Source organism: Urocampus carinirostris, chromosome 5, assembly GCF_059441175.1.
Source record: "Urocampus carinirostris isolate Australia breed hairy pipefish chromosome 5, RoL_Ucar_1.0, whole genome shotgun sequence".
Classification (NCBI taxonomy): Eukaryota; Metazoa; Chordata; class Actinopteri; order Syngnathiformes; family Syngnathidae; genus Urocampus; species Urocampus carinirostris.
The window spans coordinates 30,353,817-30,377,369 of record NC_142353.1 but is presented as its reverse complement, the minus strand read 5'-3'; the positions used below and the strand labels follow the sequence as shown (position 1 = coordinate 30,377,369).

The following is a 23,553-nucleotide window of genomic DNA, read 5'->3' as shown; positions in this document are numbered from 1 at the left end:
AAAAATTCAGGGCACACTACCGTTGAAAATGTTTACATTTTATGTATTTTTTGAAAGCTAAGTTTTCACAAGGCATCAATTGACAGTATCTATCTGTCTACCCGGGTCATATCCCTCGAGAAGGGTGACCTACAGCAAGACAAACACAAACACAAAAACAAAGAAATAAAAAAAATTGCAAAAAAACACAAAAATAATTGAGCATGGCCAACCCAAACCAGGCAAACAAGTTACCGTAAATTCCGGACTATAGAGCGCACCTGATTATAAGCCGCACCCATTACATTTTAAGGGGAAAACCGATTTTGTCCATACACAAGCCGCACCTGTATATTAGCCGCATGCACCCACATAAAACAAACACGAAATTAATCCGAGCCAAACTTCAAGTGCCGCGATTGAAACTAAATGTCCTTCATTGAAGCACACAGTCCAAAAACCACAGCCGCCAAAGCAAACGTAAAATGATATAGGTACTTAAACTTTGTTGCAGACCTGCAGATTCTGGGTGGCCGTTGATAGTAATAAGAAAAAAAAGTGTATATTTCCAAAGGTAAGGGTGGGAAAAATATATATCCATTATTGGCCGCCGTGTCCACACAAACTCACCTTTACCGGTCCCCACTTTCCCATCAGCGTTGGCGTTTGCTCCGCCCCTCTTTTTTAATTTGCTCGTGCAGAATAAGTGTCTCAAATAAATACGAACAAATACATTACAAAAATATACAGTTGCAAATACATATTACACATATTTACAAAGAAAGACGGTACATCGAGAGAGTTTTCAAAGCTTTAATAATAATAATACAACTTTCATCCTAAACCGTGCCTTTGGGAGGTAGCCTCACGCTACTAACAAGACGCTCGCACACAAGAGAATTAATCTGTTAGGGAAATACATGCCGTAACCGCAAGAATCACAGCAGGCCATCCTCTTCTTCCTCCTTAGTTAAAGACATCCAAGTTGTCTTTCTCAATGTCGGAAAGAAGTTTTATCATGATGACGTTCCGCGCTCCCTTACTTCAATACACCCCAGCAATATGCCCGTTTGCGATTAACATGGTGGCTGCGTCATGAGCCCTATTTTGTGCAATTTGCACGATGAGGGTATGTTTACGCTCATAAGTTGTGATCTTCCTCGGCGCATATATTCCACCGGTCTAAATCTTACCTTACGTTAAAAAAATTACTTAAATTGGCCGCATCTCTGAATAAGCCGCAGGGTTGAAAATTTGGGGGAAAAGTAGCGGCTTTATAGTCCGGAATTTACGGTAAGCATCTCGGCACTCAAGTTGGTCACGCTTTCGTCCCTCCAGATGAGACGGACAGAAAAAAACGGCCGGGTCAGGGTGACACAACACACTCTTTTGTTCAACAGCAGGGCCCGACAGCTTTCACTGGTTTACCCCTGTCGCATCATGCAGGTGCCCTGTCCATCCCTTAGAACGCGTCCGAACATTCCACTATCCTTTCACAACACATTTTTGGCATTTTATTTAGGCACAGCACAGAAAAAAACATCCATCATTAATTGGCAAAAGAAAACAATAGACAATAAAAAGGCATACAATACCCAATACATAAACATCTGCCCACTTACAATGTGTAGTTTGAGCTGAGAAATAGTGAAACAGAATTTCAACTGTGGTTTTCTCCACTTTTTAACATTCATGTCTGGTACTGTGACTAAAAAAGTGTGTTAATGCGATAAGACCTCATGCCTTTTCATACTGCATCTACGGTCTGTGCCTTGTGGCCTGGCCCTCTCATCGTCACTTTTAGGGTTTCATCCCCGTTGCCAACATTGCTATGCAATCACGCTCAGCTATAATTTTCGACTATCAATAATTGCAGAAATTGGGTTATTTACACTTATGCATTTCCAATGTATGTGTATAAAAGGCACACCAGATTATAAGGCCCATGTTAAATATATGTCCATTTTTTTGGGAGGTGTGCCTTATAGTCAGTAAATTTCAGTACCTCTTAATGATTCAGTTATCCATCCATCCATCCATTATCTGCACCGCTTATCCTCAGTAGGGTCGCGGGGGTGCTGGAGCCCATCCTAGCTATCTTCGGCCAGTGGGCAGGGGACACCCTGGACTGGTTGCCTGCTAGTTGCTGGGCACACAGAGGCAGACAACTTTCTCGCTCATTCACACATAGGCACAATTCGGACCGGCCAATTAACCTGACATGCATGTATTTGGAATGTGGGAGGAAACCGGAGTTCCAAGAGGAAACCCATGCAAGCACGGGGAGAACATGCAAACTCGACACAGGAGGTCCGATCTCATGACCTCAGAACTGTGCCGCACACGCGCTAACAAAACCTTCAGGATGTAAAAACCCAACTTGTTCTAATGGTCTTCCCGTGGGCCCTTACTTTTAATTCAAATCTCCTAGGTTACTAAAAGTACATCAACCCTAAAACATGAGGAAATTAAAGCAGCACAAAATGATTTGCAGACAGGGAGAGAATGATGTAAACAGCGCAAAGCAGCACAAGTGCTCAATAATAGTCAAAATAACCCAACCCAGGCTTTAAAGGAATCTTCAGTGTCCCAATAGTCAAAATAGATAACAAGCACTCAATAATAGTCAAAATAACCCAATCCTGGCATTATGAGAAATTTTCTTTGCAAGTTCCAAATAGTCAAAGTAGAACAACCCTGACATTAGAAGCATTCTTCATTACAAGCAAGCAGAATAAAAACAAAATAACACTAATAAACACTATATCATTTTCTCATCACTGGAGCCGGCACCAAAAATAGCCCAAAGGACATTTCTGAACTGCGAGATCATCACCTGCCCTCGTTTCCGCCATTTTGTGTCAACATCGCTTAAGCTAATGAACCTAAGTTGCCCCAAGATGAAGACATATAAAAGACTCCAGGCTTAACTTCCCTCATCAGTATTCATGATTCTCTGCAAGGAAATCGTACCATGTGGGCAAAAAAAACTGTACGTGACTTTGTATCACTAAGTTTCAGATCATATTTCACGGATAATTAATAGCGGCGCAAGTAAAGTCGGTCATTTAGGAGAAGAATACGTCTAATCGGCCGAAAGCAATGAACCCTTTGCCATAACTTAGTTAGTTTATGCGCGCCGATTGTCTTCTCACGCCTGGAGCTGACCTTAATTACGAGAAAACCTTCAAACTGCGTCGCACATCTTTTAGCGTTGAGCTCTCACTCAAGATTTTATGGAGGCGGACACTTTTTCACTTTAACTGCTCTCTCGTTAACTGTGTAAATTCAGCTCTCCGAGGCGGGACAAAAAAATGGAGTGCTGCTTTTGCTTGATGAGTCAAAAAGACACTGAGGATGCAAAGTTTTCTTTTTTTTTTGGTTACAACAAAATACCGTGAAACCGTTTTGTTTCTTATTTCATCATATTTTATAGGCGAAGTGCAGCTGTACTAGAAAGTTGAAAGAACAATGTTTTCTCAATAAAGTGTGTTAAAAATGTTGGAGAGAAGGTCAAATGGACAGTTGCTGGAAGAAGATGGAAGTTTTAGGTACTTGGGTTGTGACGTGGCTGCAGTTGGTGGAATGGAGTGTTGGGTTTTGCACAGAGTCAATCAAGGAAGCAAGGTTTTGGGTGCTCTGAGGAGAGTGATGAGCAACAAGAGTATGAGTGTAGATTTTAAAAGAGGCCTTTATGAGAGTGTGATTGTGCCAACTGTGTTGTATGGTGCAGAGACTTGGAGCCTGACCGCAGATTTAAGAAGGAAATTAAATGTTTTTGAGAGGAAGTGTTTGAGGAGTATGTTAGGAGTGACAAGATTGAATAGATTGAGAAATGAAATTGTGAGAGACAGAACTGGAGTAGGAGTGGAACCGAGCAAGCGTGTGGATAGGTGAGTACTCTGTTGGTTTGGACACATGGAGAGGATGGATGAGGAGCATCATGCTCTGGGGTTACTTTTATTCAGCTGGGACTGGGAAGAAATGCAAGGCGACCCTGGCAGAAAATCTGTCGGCGTCTGCGAGAGATCTGAGAATGGGGTGCAGGTCCACCTTCCAACAGGACAACCATCCTAAACATAAAGTCAAATGTACAATGGAATGGTTTAAAACTAACAATACAAATGTGTTTGAATGGCCCAGCCAAAGTCCAGACCTCAATCCTATAGAGGAGTTGTGTAAAAATCTGAAAAATGAACTTAAGCTGTTTTGTCAAGAAGAATGGGCATATTTTTATGTTTCATGATGTGCATAACTAAGAGCCATACCCAAAACCTTGTGCCTATGATTGCAGCAAAAGTAGGTTGTACAAAGTATTAACTCAAAGGGGGACAATGTTTTTGCAACAGTTTCTTTTAATCTTTTTTATTTGTTAGCACAATATAAAATGTTGAATACATTTGGCTTCGTTTCATGATTGTGTCTCACATGTCACTTATTCTGAGTTTAAAGCCTGAAATTTGGCAATACTTCAAAAGGTTCTTGAGGGGCCAATTCTTTTGCAAGGGACTGTACTGTATATTGTCGTGGGTCAGTGTTTAAGATTTGTTTTGTTATCTACGGTCTATTTGACGACTGCATCAAACTGCAATGCTCGGTGTGTGGCACCCCTAATGACGTCTTTGTAATGGATCACCGAGTTGGTGTTTCTGGCTGCTGGCAACAAACTGCCATTAAGATCCAAGTCAGATCGGTGTGAGAGGTCCTTCTTATGATTACAAATGACCCTTTAAAGACGAGGATTGTGTGCCTTCCGCCACCCTACCATTTTCTGGGCAACCGATTACAAGCACCGCTTCTGGCAACTTCCATTTATCTTCTTCCCAGCATAGTTTTCAGGCTGACAGGTTTGGACTTCCTCCACCTTCACACTGTAGAACTTGGCCCGGCGTCGACCGTTGATATTGACAATTAACGTATTGAGCGATGCTTAAGGGGATCATTTCCATCACATTTGTCAGAGGATTCACCTTCTGTTCACCAACCCAGCCCACGTGTCAGGACCAGAACAGGCAAACAGGAAGCAGAACCCACTCGTGTAACGTTACTCACAGTTTATTGGGGAGAAGAGAAAGGAGCGCAAACTTGATCTGGAGATAGTTGGTCGCGGGGAGTAGATTGCTCGGAATGCGAAAGTGGTCAAAAGCAAAACAGGAGCAAAAAACAGGAAAAAACAGAGATTCACAGGGCTTGGCAAAACAAAAGCAAAAATACAGGAATAAACAGAGATTCTCAGGACGTGACGTGTCAAAACAGAGTTTTGTAGACGCTCCGACAAACAACGACTCACAAGACAGCGTTTAAGTGGTCACAGGGAGAAATCTGTCAACAAGTTTCACCTGGTGTCCATGGGAGGGGCCATTTGGGCACCCTGGCAACTGTGCCAGAAGCTGGCGCCACACAGCAAGGGCCAATTGGGTGCCATGGCAACCGTGACACCACAAACCGTGAGATGGTTACTATGTGGTGTTCGAAAAATAAACTAATACTCAACACCAAAAAATCCAAAGAAGTCATATTTGACTTCAGGAGGGCAAGCACAAACCCAGCCCCACTCATCATAAATGGAGACTGTGTGGAGAGGGTCCACTCTTTCAAACTCCTTGGCGTGTACATCTACGACGACCTCTCTTGGTGGAGGAGGTCCAGCAGCGACTCCACTTCCTAAGGGTTCTCAGAAGGAATACCATGGAACTGAATTTGCTGGTGTCCTTCTCAAAACCCCCAGGGGAGAGCATTCTGGCATATGGCATCACTGTATGTCATAACTGAGAGCACAACAGCAGAGAGGTAAAACCTACCGAGAGTAATCAACACAGCCCAGAAGATCATTGCCTGCCCAGTCTAGAGGACGATGGGGGCATGTGATACCTTAGCAGAGCCATCAACATTATTAAAATACTCTTCCCAGCCACCACCACTTTGACCCGAGACAAGGACAAACAGGCTCAGGGACAGCTTTTTCTTAAGGGCCATCACCACCCTAAACGAGAGCACAAATTTGTGAAAACATATCTTGCAATTTATTTTTCTTTTCTGTTTTTGTTGCTGCTAAATGTGTTTGCACTAAACTCAAAATATGTACCTGGTGGCCTGTTTTGGGGATTGTGCTGCTGCAAAAGGTCATTGCACTTCTTTTGATTGCACTTTTGTTACAATGGACTATTCTTTTTTTATTCACAAACATTGCAATATTATTACTGTTACCAAGCCCTATGCAAAACTATACCATTTTTTCTGCCTTTTATCCTGATAGTCTTATATCTTAAAGTCATTATTACATGTTAATCCTGGAGTGCCATGGCTAATCTCGTTACATAGATTGTTTGTTTGGTTGGTTGGTTGGTTAGTTAATTGGTTTCCTTAACTAACACGGTCATAGAGGCACCGTTACCCATGGTGTGTCTTGGGCAAGTGCAGCCTGGTGGCGCCCATCCCTCTCCAGACCAACATATGTTTACACCCGGTCTCAAACCAGGGACTTTTTTGCGTGTTAGTGTCACGGTTGCGATGGCGCCCAATTGGCCCCGCCCGTGTGGCGCCAGCTGCGGCTCGTTGACGGATTAGCTTCCCTTCTATTTAAGCTCAGTGCTCTCACTCACCCTTTGTCAGTCCGTCAACGAACCTCTGCCCCACAAGACGTGGGTTTTGACTCTGCCCTGTTTCCTGTTGGTATTTCCTGTCCAGTATTGTACCCGTTTATTTTGTCCTGTTTAATATCGGTTTCCAGTTTCCCGTCCTGTCCGGTATCGACCCCATCTGTCAGATATCTGCTCAGGCAATTGGTATCGATCTCGTCGACCTCTGGCCTCCTGTCATTCTACGCCAGACTGCTGCTTAACGTGCATGACTGCCCTATTTCCCGTAAAATAAAAGCTTGTGTGAGAAACGTCATGCATCTGAGTCCTCATCCTGTTCCGGTTCTTGACAGTTAGGGGAATTTGCTAACCACTGCCTTACGGAATTACGCACACGTTGTTGACCCTGTTGTTATCAATGACAATAAAGACAGTTCAATTCTCCTTCAACAGGTGATCCTGGGACTTCTCCTGCCGCCGTCCATCCTCAGCCTGGAGTTCAAGAACAAGGACGAGATGTCCTACATGCCCCAGGACCAGGAGGCCTACTTGCAGGAGAAAGAAGAGGAGGAACCCGAGAAACCAGTCAAGGAGAAGGATGAGGAAGACATGGAGTTCACAGTAAGATCGTACTGTGAGGCGCAGTACAACTCCGTGGTGAGAGAACCCACCTCAGCCCTGCATCTCAGAAACCTGCGCACATACAGTAGTGACGCAAAAAAATCAATTTCTATTCGTCTTTGATTAAAATTTGATGCAACCACACACAAATATCCACACTGTAAATAATACATTATTACCACATTGGCAGAAAAGGTTGCTTTTTAATTTTTTTTGCTGAGTAAAATTCATCAAGTCATGTTTATTTGGATAGCCCTTAATCACAAAGTCACCTCAAAGGTCTGTACAGACCACCACAATTATAAAACCTATACTTAAAGGCATATTAGTTACCATATCTAATGGGTGGTACATACTTTTGATTGTTTTAAGAAATATTTTCTTCCAAAAGTAGAAAAAAATTCTTGATAATGAGCTTTCAGAGACTGATGATGGAGCTACCACTTCTATAGAAAATGAAAATACCATAATCCCTCGCTTCCTCGCACTTCGTACTTTGTAAACTCAATGCATTTCTCGACCCGTTAGCCCTTATCACATTTTGCTGCGATCACGATCCGGCAGAGCGCATTTTAGTCATGTCCTGCTGCCCATTTTCCCCCTTTTGTCCAACAAAAGTCAACTACAGTCGTGCATCCACGATCCCTTATCCCTGGTCCCATTTTGCTGCAAGCGGAGACCAGCAGAGCGCACTTTTGTTGGGCCTGGCGGCTCTTTTTTTGCCGTTATTGTATTTCCGCTTGAAGCAAATTGCACACATGCCACCGAGATCCCTTATCCTGAATTTGAGATTGCTTCAAGATGGGACCGGCTGAAGGCATTTTTCTTAGGTTGTGTGCCGTTCGGGTCCACCTTAAATGAAATGCATGGTTGTCGACTATTAAGTGAGATTATTTATTCGCTAAAGAGAGCCATTTTGGCTTGTCTAAAATGAACAGCACTGTTTTGGCCGCGCTCCATTTTCCCTGTTCGACTATTGCTAAAAGCAGGGGCCATCAGAGAAAATTTGTGTCATGTGTGGTGGCCTTATTCTATGTTCTTTCTGCCTAGAATGAACAGCACCTGTGTGTCTGCAATCCATTATCCCCGTCGACTATTGCTGCGAGCAGACGCCAGAAAACTCCATGTTAAAATGGTGGGGTAATTTGTGGAGTTTTGAATACCGCTGGGGGACATAGGGGCATAGGGTTTGTTCTGGTCACCATTAACCACAATAAACGAGAGATCAGAGTCTATTCTAATGAGGAATTTACTGTAATTATTTGTGTATAACTCTGACTTTTTTGTACCTTAAAAGTAATCAAAGTTTGCCTGTGAGTTATATAGGTGGGTTTACAATAGTACCTTAATATAATGTGTGCAATTATTGATCATTCAATGTATATCGCAGACATCATTTGCTCAACATTTGATGCAAAGGGATTCGAATCCAGATGGTAGCAGTGAGGGGGCCGATTCTTAACCACTAGACCACTATGGTTATAAATGACATAGGATAAGACTAACTTTTACCTCACACTACTTTTAAGTTACAACATTGTTGAATAAGAGGGGTCATAAATGAAATAATTTATTGAAAACGTAAGCTATGAACACAATACCAACATGGCATGTGTGGTGGCTGTTTTTTCCCTTCCAAAATAAATAATACATTACATGTAATTAGGGATATTGGACTTTGGCCACATGTGTGCAGTTTGTTTTAGGTTGATAAATGAATTATTTGAATCATAGCTCCTCGTATTCAGCAATATAGTACCGTGGGTAAAAATTCTTGAAGGATGATATAAATTGCCTTTTCCCGTGTCCTCTATGACTCCAGTGCTATCGTGGTTAAGTATCAGCCCTTTCACCGCCATGATCCCAGTTCGAATCCCCTTTCGATAGTTCTCGACACAACGTTTGTGACCTACCTTAGTCTGTACTGCTAAAAAATGTGAGACAAAAATGGATGCCTATTTTTAATAAACAATTATAGGGGTTTGCCTTTTACAGGAGGAAGCTTTTTACTGTAAATTCTTAGAGTCTTCCTAAGAAGTTGGATGAATGAAATGAATAGGGTGACTACTTATATTGACTCTTTTTGTGCATACGGCTGATAACTGTGACGTCATGTTTGACCGTCATCTGTTGGCCCGATTTTCCTTAAAAAAAAAAACTACCAGAAGTAAGCAAACTTTTCTGCCGAAGAGGTAACAATGTATTATTCTGCAGTGTAAACACACACACAACATGGCCAACCTTCCTGTTTCTCGTTGTCTGAGCCAAGACATCGGTCGTGGAGTTGTAGCGTCTCTTGTGGGTTTTCCCATGTGAATGTTTCTTCTTTCATCGATCTCCCCACCGTACCTCTTGTGCTCCCGTCCCATCATCCCTACCCATCCTTCCTTCCCTCTCTCCAAGACGAGGTACAGTACAACGCTAGCCGACAGCTGCCTCTCGCACAGTAGCATCTCATGCAGCTGCCTCTCACACAGCAGCTCTCACACGCTCCTTCAGGCGATTGCTTGCCGCAGCGGCGCACTCCGCATGTGGGCCGAGCATGGGCAGGCTCCCGATTTGCATTTTGATGTACCCGTGCGTGCCTGCCGCTGCACATGCCAAATCATCCAGAGTCTGAGCGAGCATTTACGCATGAGAGGACGTTTTTGACGTAAATCATACTTGCTCCCACATATAATATCATACTCTCACACATGTGGAACTATAATCTCAAACAGACACAGACTCTACTCCCACACACATACATCCATACACCCACACACACACTTTTAATCTCAAACAGACACAGTCATACACTTGCACAAACACTACTATACTCTCTCATTCACACTACTATACTTTCACACATACTATTATACTTATACACACATTACTCTACTCTCTCACTCTACTACTATTTGCTTATACAGACTTAACTATACTCCCACACACATACATCCATACACCCACACGCACACTAATAATCTCAAACAGACACAGTCATTCACTTGCACAAACACTACTATACTCTCTCGTTCACACTACTATACCTTCACGCACACTATTATACTCATACACACATTACTCTCACACACTACTACTATACACCTATACAGACCTAACTATACTCCCACACACATACAGTACTTCTACTACTAATCTCAAATAGACAGTCATACACCTGCACAAACACTACTATACTCTGTCATACACACTACTATACTTTCACGCATACGATTATACTCATACACACATTACTATACTCTCTCAGACTACTACCACACGCTTATACAGATTTAACTATACTCCAACACACATACAGTACTTCTACCTCTTATCTCAAATAGACAGTCATACACCCGCACAAACACTACCATACTCTCTCATACACACTACTATACTTTCACGCGTACTATTATACTCATGCACACCTAACTATACTCTCTCACACTATTACCATACTCTTACTCATATAGATTTAACTATAATCCCAAACTCATACTTCTCTAAACCTACACGCACGCTACTATGGACACAAAGGCCTGCACAAATACTAATATACCCTCTCTTCTACACTATTTTATTCTCACTCATACTATTATACTCCTATACACACCATTCCGCTTCTCTTGTGTTAGGGTCACTTTTTCATAGTCAGGTAACAAAAAACCTTTTCATTTGTGTATCAAGTTCTATTGAAGTTCTTTCTAACAGTTTTTAAAACTGAAGTTGAGGGGTATACCTTTGGAAAAATGACACACATATATAGAAAAATAGATAAATCAAGATTATAATGAATTAGAATCAAAACGGGGTACAAGGTAACCAAGATATGAGAAAAACGGATGGTGTATTATTGTTTTAGTGTATTTAGTGTACTATCTGCTAACGTGGAGCGTGTTGTCTGAAAGCTAATGCAAGAGGAGGGATATTATACTTTTTCGCATTCACTTCTAAAATGTCATACTCACTTTACGCACACATACTACTATACTCCCTCACACACACTACTATGGACTTTCACACACTGCTATGCACACACACACTCACACACTTTTACATTAGAGACCCCTGTGTTAAAATATGATGTTATACGCGAGAGCAAGTATGATTTACTTGTAAAACGGCCTCTCCTATCTCCCCATACGGCTGCTCCATTGGCGCTGACAGACTTGGATGCCAAGCACTATTTGGACGTGTTCCCAGTTCAATCTAATCAGTTGGAGCGATATATCAGGATCCAGCTTGTGCGCAAAAATCAAGAGCAAGAATTGATTTGTAATTGGCAAGCTGCATCTTCTATTGTCCATTCAGCTGATTGCATTGAAGTTGAGCACCTTTTCTGCACCACCTCAGTTCCCATCAGCATTAAGCACAACCAGCAAGCCAGGACAAAGAAACTCAAAGTAGCTCGTACTGGAAAAAATAACAAGGTTTTTCAGAACAGTTCAAAGACCTCCCAAACCAATCTCTGGTTTTTCTACTGCGGTACAAAACTGAAAAAATCAAATTTTACCCAATGTTAAGATATCCCCTTCCTACCCATCAAGACGTTCTACCAATTCCTGTTTTTTTTCCTACCTATCCCATGTGCCTTTGAAAGCAGTGATCTATTCAAAGCAGTGAGTACTTATGATTTAATTTTTTGGGCTAGTAGCTCAGCTGGGAGAGGGATCTTGGGACCAAAGATTCCCAGGTTAAATGTCGAAGTGTCCCTGGGCAAGACACTGGACCCCTAGTTCCCCCAGTTGGCAGGGAGGCGCCTCTCATGGGTCACTCTGCTATCAGTGTGTGAGTGTGCTGTCAGATAAGACTACAAAAGGACCTCACGAGAGGTTAGGACTTTTCGAGCAAAACACCAGAACATTCAGCTATTAAACATCCATAATTTTAGTTTTTTTACTTATAATGAGCAAAATTGTCTCTTAAATATTCCTTAAATACATACAATGCTTTTCTATCTGCAAACTAACTTTTGTTTTTTTAAGAATTACTTCTTATTTGATTTGGGAACCAGATAAAATATATCTAAATAAGGAAAATAAGTTAAAATGAGCACATGTGTATGCCAATGAGGTTAGAATTAGTCTTTCATTGTCAACAATGCAATGCCCAAAACAAAAGACTACATTAAATTTGCAGAGAACGTTGGTTATTATAAAATGGGTTTAAACATATTATATAAAAACAATGATATTGATAACATAATATTGTTCTAGTTTTAAGATATCTTTGTTTATTAAAATACAAGAAGAACATACCACCTTAAAATATGAAAACATCTTATCTAGATGATTTTGCACATTTCAAGAAATATTTTCTTAAAATAAGCAAAATCATCCACCAGCTGCTAGATAATTTCCTTGTTTTAGGATTCCCTAGAACAGCTAAGACTAAAAATCAAAAACAAAAATAAAATGTGAAACCTAAATTAGCTTAAACTTGGAAAATTATACTCACATTAAGCTAACTGTTTGCCAATGATGGAACAATGCAGTGTAAGAATTGTGTTTTTTAGTCTTGTAGTTAAAAGTTAAAAAGTTGAAGCACAAAATGCGGTAAAAAGCTATCTCTGCATCATCCTCAAAAGTATTTTAGAACTTAAAGGCTTTGGCTTAAAGTGCGTGATAGTAATAAACATAATACTAACAACATAGTAACAACATAATTATAACAGAAATCCAGGAATACATTTTAAGCCGGCAGTCTTAGCACCAATCAGTCACAATAAAGTCCCTCTCAAATTAAAAATAAAGAAGACCACAGGGATACGACACTAATCCGTTCTGAAGTGGAGATCAAAAAGTGAAATTACCATGAAGTGGGAATAGAAACATGTGGTAACTAGCTCCAAGCCCCCACTACCTCAGGTACAAACATTCAAATACCAAAACAGGAGTATTTATGTATAATAGGCATGCGTATGATTTTATAACATTTAAAAAAAATCTGCAATTAAAAGAAAATTTAAATTATATTAACCTTTGTGAGATGTAACTTGAGGTGGTAAAGTGGAGTAGAGGGTGGATGCAAGGAGGAGGAGATGATTATAGATCAAAACGGAATGTTTCCTTTACACAATCTAAATAATTCATGCAGCTGCAAATTCTCCCAGTGGCCTGGTGTCGCTTTCACATGAAGACCATGACCCATAAAAAAACGGGGTGAAAATCCCTCTCTCATGGATTACGGAATTGTGTCCCAGATGTAACCCAGATTTAAATGTCTTCCTTTTCTGTTCTCCTTTTTCTGTCTTTTTCTTGCCCTTCCCGTTGTCTGAGACACAATCCATGAGTGTAAAGTGCCTAGTAAAATGATTGGGCCCCCAAAAACTTTTTGTCATATTGCCACATTTCAGGCTTCAAACTTAAAGGTATTAAAAAAATGTTCTAAGAATCAACAACGTGATTTGAAACAGAATTATTTTAACATTTTATATTATATTTAAAACGAAAAGAGGGTGTTGCAAAAATATTAGCCCCTGTCTCTCAGCTCAGACAACTGACTGCAGAAGCTCCCTGATGACTACTGAATGATCCAACTTCGATCTAAATGACTAAAAATGACAAACAAAGTGCACCTGCATGTCATTAATTCTCAGTTTAAATGCACCGTCTCTGTGATGGGCTAAGAGGTCTGTGACAGCATGATGAAGACCAACAAAACAGGCCGGTCCAGCATAAAATTGTGGAAAAGTTAAAAGCAGGAATGGGATACAAGAAGTTATTGCAACATTTACACATGTCCCGAACAGGGTTGGGTAGGGTTACTTTAACTGGATTACTTTAAATTACTTTTGGATTACTCCAATACCAAATATGCCAATAAAAGACAAAAGAAACTAAATATGAATAAATTTATGACTCACAACACGTGGTAAGCTTTCTCTTCTGGCTTTGATCTCCGGCAAAACTAACATAAAATGCGACAGAAACAAAATTGAAATAAATCCAAACAGCTTGCCAACATCATTTTTGCCGTTCCATGTGTTCCATTACTCCCCGAGCCTGCACAAAATGTAGTCATTTTATTCATATTTAGTTTCTTTTGTCTTTTATTAGCATAATGGGTATTGGAGTAATCCAAAAGTAATTGAAAGTAATCAAGTTAAAGTAACCCTACCTAACCCTGGTCCCGAAACACTGTGGGAGCAATAACATAAAAATGGAGAGAGCAAAAAAAAAAAAAAAACAATGCAAACCTACCAGGAACTGCCGGTCCCTTTAAATGTTCGGCTCAAACAAGGACAAACTTATCAGAAAAGCAACCGAACGGCCCTGGATACACTGGATGACTGCATAAACCTTATGCACTCTTATGCCGTAATGGAAGAGTATCAAGAAGAAAGCCCTTTCTGAAAAAAAACCTTAAAAAGGCCTGTTTGATGTTTGCAAGAAGCAACATGGGAGACACAAACAGCATGTGGAACTAGGTGTTCTGGTCAGATGAAACCAAACTTGAACATTTGGGGCTTATTGCAAACATTACAGCTGATGTAAGAGAAACTCTAAACATCTATGTGAAAATACCCTCCCCACTGTCAAACATGGTGGTGGCAGCATCATTCTCTGGGGTTGCTTTTCTTCAGCGGGGACTTGGAAGATTGAGAGTTGATGGGAAGATGGATGGAACCAAACGCAGGGCAGTTCCGGGAGAAAATCTGTTGGAGTCTGCAAGAGACCTGTGAATGACCCTCTGAAAAGACAAAGACCCTGAATATAAAGCAAAATCTACAATGGAATGGTTTAACACTAGTTTTTTTTCTGTTACAATATGTGCAAAACATCAAGAGACACCCAAAACGACTTGTGGCTGCAGCAAAAGGAGGCTGTACAATGTATTAACACAAAAGGTTGGCAATATTTTTGCAGTGGTTATTTTTTTTTTCATTTGTTAGCACAATATAAAATGTTGAGTACATGTTGATTCTTACAAAACTTTTTCAGTCTTTTATCTATGAATTTGAAGCCTGAAATATAGCAATATGTCAAAAGGTTCTTGAGGGGCCAATACTTTTGCAAGGCACTCTATGTCCGTGTGTCGTTTTGTCTGTTGCCGGTAATCACTCACCCCGACACTCGCTCCTAAACACACATTTGGCATTGGAATGATGACATTGCCTGTGCTTGCTTATATCGATTTGATACGATGATCGTGGATTAGTTTGTGCCCTCAGCTCGAAGTAACCATTATCCTTCTTTGTGTGTTTATTCTCTTCTTATTTTCAACACCACCCACTTTCCTTTGACACGCTTGTCTTCCCTCCTCTGACGCATCACATTGTCCTCCCACTCTCTTCATCCCTTTCTCCTTCCCTCCTGGCGCTGGTTCCTGGCCGACTCGTGGGGATTTTCTTGACCCCCTCCTTCTCAGGCCATGCTGGGAAAAGTAGCCACGGAAACGTCCCGGAAGAAGGACGTGGAGGAAGTTCCGAAACGCCATCGCCTCATCCCCATGGGACGAAAGATCTACGAGTTTTACAATGCTCCTATTGTCAAGTTCTGGTTCCATACGGTCAGTCCTGGCAACAAATGCTTATTTTTTTCTTGCTTTTGATTTCCCAAATGGGGCCCGACAAAAATATGGGCAAAAAAAAGAATTTTAAGAACCCAGACCAGGGGTCGGCAACCTACAATGTTAAAACAGCCATATTAAGTAAAAACAACAAAAACAAATTAGTCAGTAGCCACAAAAAACGAAACGCCTTGTATACCGTAAATTCCGGACTATAAAGTGCACCTGATTATAAGCTGCACCCACCACATTTTAGGAGGAAACCCAATTTTGTACTTACACAAGCCGCACCTGTATATAAGCCGCATGCGCCCACATTAAAAAAATGTAACACAAACACAAAATTAACACAGACCCGACTTGTTGGTTTGAACAATTTTATTGACAGATCGTAACTGAATATCCTTCATTTTAAGAACAAAGTCCAAAAATCACAGCCGGCAAAATGAACGGAAAATGATACCAGTACTTAAAGTTTGATCCGGGTCCCGTTGAAAGTAATCCAAAGAAAAAAGTGTATATTTCCAAAGGTAAGGGTGGGAAAAATATATATCCGCTATTTTTCGCCGTGTCCACAAACACTCACCTTTACCGGTCCCCGCTTCCAATCAGCCTTTCTTTTTAATTTGCCCGTCCAAAACATATCAGAATAAGTGTCCAAAATAAACACAAATAAATACTTCCTCTGCGCATAGATTCCACCGGTCTAAATCTTACCTTTTGTACCCGAGCGCCGCTGGCGGCCGTTAGAAAAATTAAATAAATTGGCCGCATAAGCCGCAGGGTTGAAAGTTTGGGGGAAAAAGTAGCGGCTTATAGTCCGGAATTTACGGTAGTCAAGTCATGTCCCACTTATTTGTATAACCCCTTAATAACAAAATCTCTCAAAGGACTGCACAGGTTATAACGACACCATCCCCTGATCTTAAACTACCGGTAACATGTGGGCAAGGAAAAACTCAAAAACCTCGGATTGAGGAAAACAAAAAACCTTGAGAAGGGGTCTCGAAGGTGGTAATTCCCCTTCCAAGATGACCAGGCTGCAATGGGCTTAGCACTGCGTAACAGTACACAAAATATAATGAGCATCAATAAGAAGGAAACATAGGTAATATGTAAAAAATGTGTCCAAAAAGTATTTGACAGCAACAACGCATTTTCCTATCTTTGCTGGTTGGTCAATGCAGACCTTGACATGCTTCCGGTCCAGACACTGGTCCACTGACTCATCTCAAATGGTCCTTCTCCCGCGTATCACCACCAGCCTGGCAGTCCAAAAGGGACAGGAAAATTATAAGTTTGGCAACAATCATTAGCTCTTGAATAGAAGTGGGTCTTAAGTCTAGATTTAAAAACTTCCACTGAGGTTGCGGATCTTATCTCCGGAGGTAGAGCATTCCACAGCACTGGGGCCCGGATGGAGAACGCTCTCGAGCCTGCAGACTTCTTCTTGGCTCTTGGAGTCACAAGTAAGCAAGCATTTTCCGAGGGAAGTCTCTGTGCAGGTACATAGAGGGAAACCAAATCTGTGAGATAAAGGGGTGCAAATCCATGCAAAAAAGGCTGTGACAACGCTAGAAAGAGACAAGAGTAGCAACCAACTGGCAAATGTGCCAAAAAAACAGAGTGTTCAAATAGTGAGCAGAGGAGTAATTAGGAAGCAATCAGAGAAAGTGACGCCAGGTGCACGTTGAAAAAGAGCCAAGAAGAAATTACCATAAATAGGAAAGGGAAGGGTAAAGGGGGAGAGAGAGAAACCACAAACCTGACAGCCGAACTATGACAGTGACTCAGTCTTTGTTTGTTACTTTGTTCCTTACATTGTTGTAAAGTACCATTTTAGCACACCTGCCTCAATTCCTGCTTTCCTTCAATTGGGTCCACCCACAAACCATGACGAATTGAAATTCAATCTCGCAAATGTGATTCTTGTCAATTTTTTGAAACTACGAATTAATCTAATCAACTATATTTCTTACCAATCCCTTTATACATCTAGCGAATAAATACATTACAATGAATACGGTAACACAAAGTGTTTACTAAGCACACAAGTTTCCGAACTGAATGAAGAGAGAGTAAGGCATTATGGGATGTAGTTCAGCCAACAACATATCTGCACATTCATAATGCCATGACAGACCAGCATTTTATATGACAACGGAAATTAGCAAATAGACAACTTAGAGACGTAGCTGGTCAAATGCACCCCAAAGTTTTAGAGCACGTTGTATAGTGTGAAAAATGCCGTAAACAAAAGGCCGAAAAAACACCCACAACGTAATTTGAAAAAAAAGGGGGCGCCTTATCTCAGGGTCTACTTTACTGTATATCAACACAGGTTGCTTTATATCAATAATCTTTAGAGTCTGTATGGGTGCTTGAAATCCTTGAAAAAGCTTGAATTCTAATGCTGTGCGACCGTGTTCTCGGGAAAGTGGCACAACATGGAGCACCACTGCAGCACTTGACACAAGAGCTTCCACGCTACCGTAATTACCCACCCGGCAGCGCACCACGAAAAGAAAAAATACATAAAGCGAAAGAAGGTATTTTCAGACGGGGAGATTCTTTAAAGGCAAACAAACAAATTAAATGTCGTCGGTGGAAACAGTTCAGTGCCATGGCAAAGATGGAGTTAAAATATTGAAAGACGGTACTGGTAAAAAAAAAGTCCAAAATATATGTTTTTTTTTTAATGGTCGTACAATTCGTAATTAGTAGAAATGTGATTGTATTCAATTTAAAATAGTTCATTTTTGTTACAACATAATTCATCTTTTTGTCATGATTACTGATGGGATTCAGCTGTGCCCGCTCATTCGGCGCCAACCGCTGCGGGTTCTGATTGGCTCCATGTCCTTACTTTAACTCAGTCCTATCTATCCCCTGTTGTCAGTCCGTCTGCGAACATCTGTGTATAAAAGGCAAGCCTTTTTCGACCCTGACTCCCGCCTGTCCCGTTTTTGCTCCCGTTTGTCTCCGGCTACGACCTGTTTTGTTTCTGACCATGTCTGCTCTCCCGTCCCGGCTTACGACTCGTTTCCGACCCCAACCACGCTTTGCTCTGCCAGTCCCGGCTACTGACCAGTTTTTCCGTCCCTGACTCCGCCATCGCTCATTCCGAGTCCGAGAGCGACTTACTTCACGCGTCCAGCGAACACCGGATCGTGGGCGCAGCCCTTCTTCTTTCTTTCAATAAAACTTGTGGAGAACGTTTCGCAATTGGGTCCTGATTCTGATCTGATCTTGACACATTTGTACAAGGGTGCAGAGTTCATGAAATTGAAACCGATGATAGCGATTAATTCCTGCAAAATGTTGTGAAAATTGACTTTTTTTTGTTTTCGTTCTGTTTCCTTTTGAGCATTTGACATTGAAACAATTGGAAAGGTAATGGAGAAATCTGTCAAGACCAGAACGGAGACAGGACAACACTTGCGGTACGTTTCTCACAGGTTTTATTAGAAGAAAGGGGAAGGGTTGCGCCCATGATCCAGGGATTGCTGGACGCAGGAAGCAGGTCGCTATGAACGCGGAAGTGGATCTTCCGTGACGAGCGATAGCGGTGTCAGGAATGGAAAAAACGGGTCAGTAGCCGGGACAGAAGAGCAAAAACGTGGTAGGGGTCGGGAGCGAGTCTTAAGCCAGGAAATGAAAGCAGACGTGGTGGAGGACAAAAGAAGTCGAGAGCCGAGAAGGGAGAGTAGACATGGTCAGGATCAAAAACGGCTCGAAGCCGGGGGACACACAGGAGCAAAAAAACAGGTGGGAGTCAGGATCGAAAAAGGCTTGCCTAGTATTAACTGATGTTCGCAGACGGACTGACAAAATGCGTCAGACGGGAGTGGGTTTAAATAGGAACAGGGAGCCAATCAGAGCGGGCACATGTTTTTTCTGTCCGTAATCATGACAGAAATCAATTATTGCATGTCGAAGTTTATCTGTTTCCTACTTGTTGAAAAAAAAAAAGTTATCGCGTAAAGTATCAGTAAGATACAAAATGGAATTAATTAATTAATTAATTAATTACATTAAAATTCTTGTTTCGTGCCCTTGAAGTTGCTCTCGGCCTCAAAACGGTTGGAGACTCCTGCTGTAGAGCATTTATAGAAAGACCTGAAAAATGCTGTGAAAAAAAACAATCACCATAAAACCTTGAGGAACTGGAGCGGTTTTGTCAGGAAGAATGGGCAAAACCCAAAAAGACTACTTTTTAATTTTTATTTGTTAGTTCAATAAAAAAGGGCAGCACGGCGGCGCAGTGGTTAGCGCATGTGCGGCACAGTTCATGTCTTTAGAACCTCCTGCGTGGGTTCAAATCCAGCTCCAGACTTCCTGTGCGGAGTTTGTATGTTCTCCCCGTGCTTGCGTTCCTCCGGGCACTCCGGTTTCCTCCCACATTCGAAAACATGCATTTCAGGTGAATTGGCCGGTCCAAATTGTCCCTAGGCGTGAATGAGCGAGTCAGTTGTCTGTCCCCGTGTGCCCTGCGATTGGCTGGCAACCAGTTCAGGGTGTCCCCTGCCCACTGCCCGATGATTGCTGGGATGGGCTCCAGCCCCCCCGCGACCCTACTGAGGATAAGCGGTGTAGCTAATGAGATGAGATGAGATGAGTTCAATATAAACTGTTGGGTAATTTTGGTTTCTTTTTACGCTTGCGTCTCACACAAAATATTTTGACTTATTTTTTTAACCAAAAGATTGAAGCCTGAAATATGTCTATATGTCAACATTCTTGAGGGGTTAAACCTTTTGCAAGTCAATACTCTTCCTCGTATGACCGCAATCATGGTCCACAGTCTTTTCACAAACATGGCGGAAAACGACCAAAGTGTTTTGAGTAATAATTCTGTGTTGCTTTGGGGTGCGCTTCATGTCTTTATGTTCTGATAGTTTCTCTCCTGATATCGCATGAATTAACTAGCATTCACTTTGCATCGTTTATGCTTTTCCTTTTATCGTGTTTACTGCCACTAGCTGTTTACTTTTCTCCGTTTACTTTTTGGAGTTTTTTTCATGCACTTGTGTGGTCTTCTTGGTTGTGTCGCATTCGCCTTAAAGGAATAGTGTGCCATATTTAGCGCCTCCTGGTGATAAAAGAAAAAATGTCATTAATTTGATAATAAGCAAATATATTATCTATCATGAATGGGGTGGGGTTTTTTATTACTCGTGGGTGGATAAATTTGTATTTATTCTACATGACATATGGGACCCCCACAATACCTGTGTTTTCTTTTTCTAGCTTTTTGTTGTCGCTTTTTTTTCTCTTTCGTTTTTAGCCCTTTTATTTTTATTCTTCTTTTTTTTACATTTCATTTTTTCCATTTCTTTTTTACTTATGTTATTTCCTTTTTTTCTTACTTTATTTCTGTTTTTCCCCATCTTCCTATTTTCTTCTTTTCTTCTCTTTTTCCATTTTCCTTTTTATCTGCCTTTTTTACCCCTTCTTTTTACCATTTTTTATTTATTTTTTTTAAATGAGAATAACAATATTGCTGCTTGGTCAATTTGAGTCTGCACCAATGTCACCAAAGTCAGGCGCCACTCCCTAAGCAACTGTAGCAGTTTTTCTTTCCCTCTATCTTTGTCTCTCTTTTTCTCTTTCTAGTTCACTCTTTCTCTCATATTTGTTCTGTCTTTCTCTTTCTTTCTCATTCTCTCACTCTCTCTCTCTCTCTCTCTCTCTCTCTCTCTCTCTCTCTCTTTCTCTCTCTCGTGGTGTCTCTCTTTTTTATCTCTATTTTTCTCTAGCTCTTTCTTTCTCTTCTCTCTGTCTTTCTCCCTTCATCTCATTCTCTCTCTCAGTTTCTCCTATGTTTCTATCTTGCTTTATTTTTCTTTCTCTTTATGTCTCTCTTCTTCTCTCTCTCTCTCTTTATGTGTTTTTTTCTCTCACGGTTTCTTTCCCATTCCTTGTCTTATTCTTTCTTTATTTTTCTATGGTCTTCTTCCTTTCTTTCTCTTTCTCTTGCTCTCTCTTTCTCTTTAATCTACCAGTTCAACACGTATGTTTTTTTTTCTTCCTTGTGGTCTCTAAACTCAAATGAGTTTGTCAACCCTGGTCTACATAGTCTGTCATCTTCCTGGTGTTTTGTAGTGCTCCCTTACGGTTGCGCTACTGCATCTAGTGGTCAAATATTAGACACTGTCTCTTTAACGTTGAGCTAGCAGTCAATTGGTCAATTGTGTTTTACGACAACAGATGAGAAATTTGACTGCGTTTCGATGATACCGCATTGCCTGACGACATGAATAGATTTTACGCTCATCGCTTTGCTTTCCTCCATTCTCATTTGAATATCATTTCGTGCGGTCTGCATTGTGATGAGCTACTGTCCATATTACGAGCCGGTCCAAATCCCATCGGTCTGGCTGATGCTAATAGCGGGGCTGTGGGGAGGGGCTTAATGGATGTTTTCAGGCTAAGTTTGCAGTAAATTGAGATTGCTTGACTTGAAAACTTAGTTTTAAGGGTTAGAGTCAATCGTTTGGTGAACAGCGATTAAAACCGACGTGTGTCTCAAGCCATCGTAAAGTGCCTAGCGAAAGTATTCTCCCGCACCCGATATCTTTTTGACATATTGCCGCATTTTAGGCTGCAAACTTAAGCTTAGCACGTAAAGTCAGACCCAATTATGAAGTGGAACCTAATTATTTCTACGTTTTGTATTGTATTTACGACGAAAAAAATGAAAAGTAGGTGTTGCAAAAAGTAATGGGCACGTTTTCTATGACTCAGAAGTTCCAATGTCGACCTAAATGACTAACAATAAGAAGAAGTGCAACTATTTGTCTCTAAGTCTCAGTTTAAATGCATCTCAACGGACGGCATAATGACAGATTATGGCAGCATTACGGCAACTAAAGAAAGCAGCAGACAGGTTCGGGATAAAGTTGTGGAAAAGTTCAAAGCAGGAGTGGGGCACAATGAAATTTGGCAACATTTACACATTTCCCAGAGCACTTTATGATTAAAACAGTAGAAAGCATAAAACCACTGCAAACCTACCAAGACCTGGCTGTCCCTCTAAACTTTCAGCCCAAACAAGGAAAAAACAAACTAATCAAATAAGAAACCAAGAGGCCCATGATCACATTTGATTAACTGCAGGCATACACTTTTGAGGTGGGACAATCTGTGCATATAACAACAGTTAGTCGTAATGTGCATAAATCTGTCCTTTATGGAAGAGTTACAAAAAGTCCTTTATGAAACTATACCATAAAAAAGGCCTCTTTGGCGTTTGCAAATAGCTACATGGGAGACACAACTAACATTTGAAACAAGGTGCTCTGCTCAGATGAGACCAAAATGGAAAAAAAATTTCAAAAAGATGCGTTTGGCATAGGAGTAACACTGCACATCACCTTGATAACACCACCCCCACTGTCAAACATGGTGGTGGCAGCATCATACTCGTGAGTTGCTTTTTTTAATCAGGGACTAGGAATATGGAGCCAAATACAGGGCAAAGAGATCTCAGAAGCGATTCACGTTATATCAGGACGTAGACCTTAAACATAAAGCCAAATCTACAATGGAATGGTGTAAAACTAGCAATATGAAGGTGGTAAAAAGCCAAAGTCCAGACCTCAGTCCTATACATCATTAGCGTAACAATCTGAAAAGTGCTGTGCACAGACGATCACCTTTAATCTGTAAGGAACTTTGGCTGTTTTGTAAGGAAGAATGGGCAAATAGTTCAGATTTTAATGTACAATACCTATAGGGACATAACCTACAATTCAGCAAAAGGAGGTTGTACAAAGTATTGACTCAAAGGGTGCTGATATTTTTCCAACGTCCACTTTTATATTTTTTATTTGTTAGCACAATATAAAATGTTGAATGCGTTTGGTTTCTTTTCACA

General features: G+C 41.0%; 1 protein-coding gene across 3 annotated transcripts in view; it reads left to right on the top strand.

Annotated features, from left to right (window-relative positions):
* trpm3 (transient receptor potential cation channel, subfamily M, member 3) overlaps positions 1-23,553 on the top strand; it is a 231,293-nt gene that overhangs the window by 184,592 nt on the left and 23,148 nt on the right. For 2 of the 3 annotated variants that reach the window (XM_088336427.1, XM_088336426.1), the window contains 2 exons: positions 7,011-7,178; positions 15,534-15,674. In XM_088336427.1, the coding sequence (XP_088192553.1) occupies positions 7,011-7,178; positions 15,534-15,674 (309 nt within the window). Of the gene's footprint in view, positions 1-7,010; positions 7,215-15,533; positions 15,675-23,553 lie in introns of all 3 variants that reach the window. The other variant, XM_088336428.1, reaches the window with a different exon arrangement.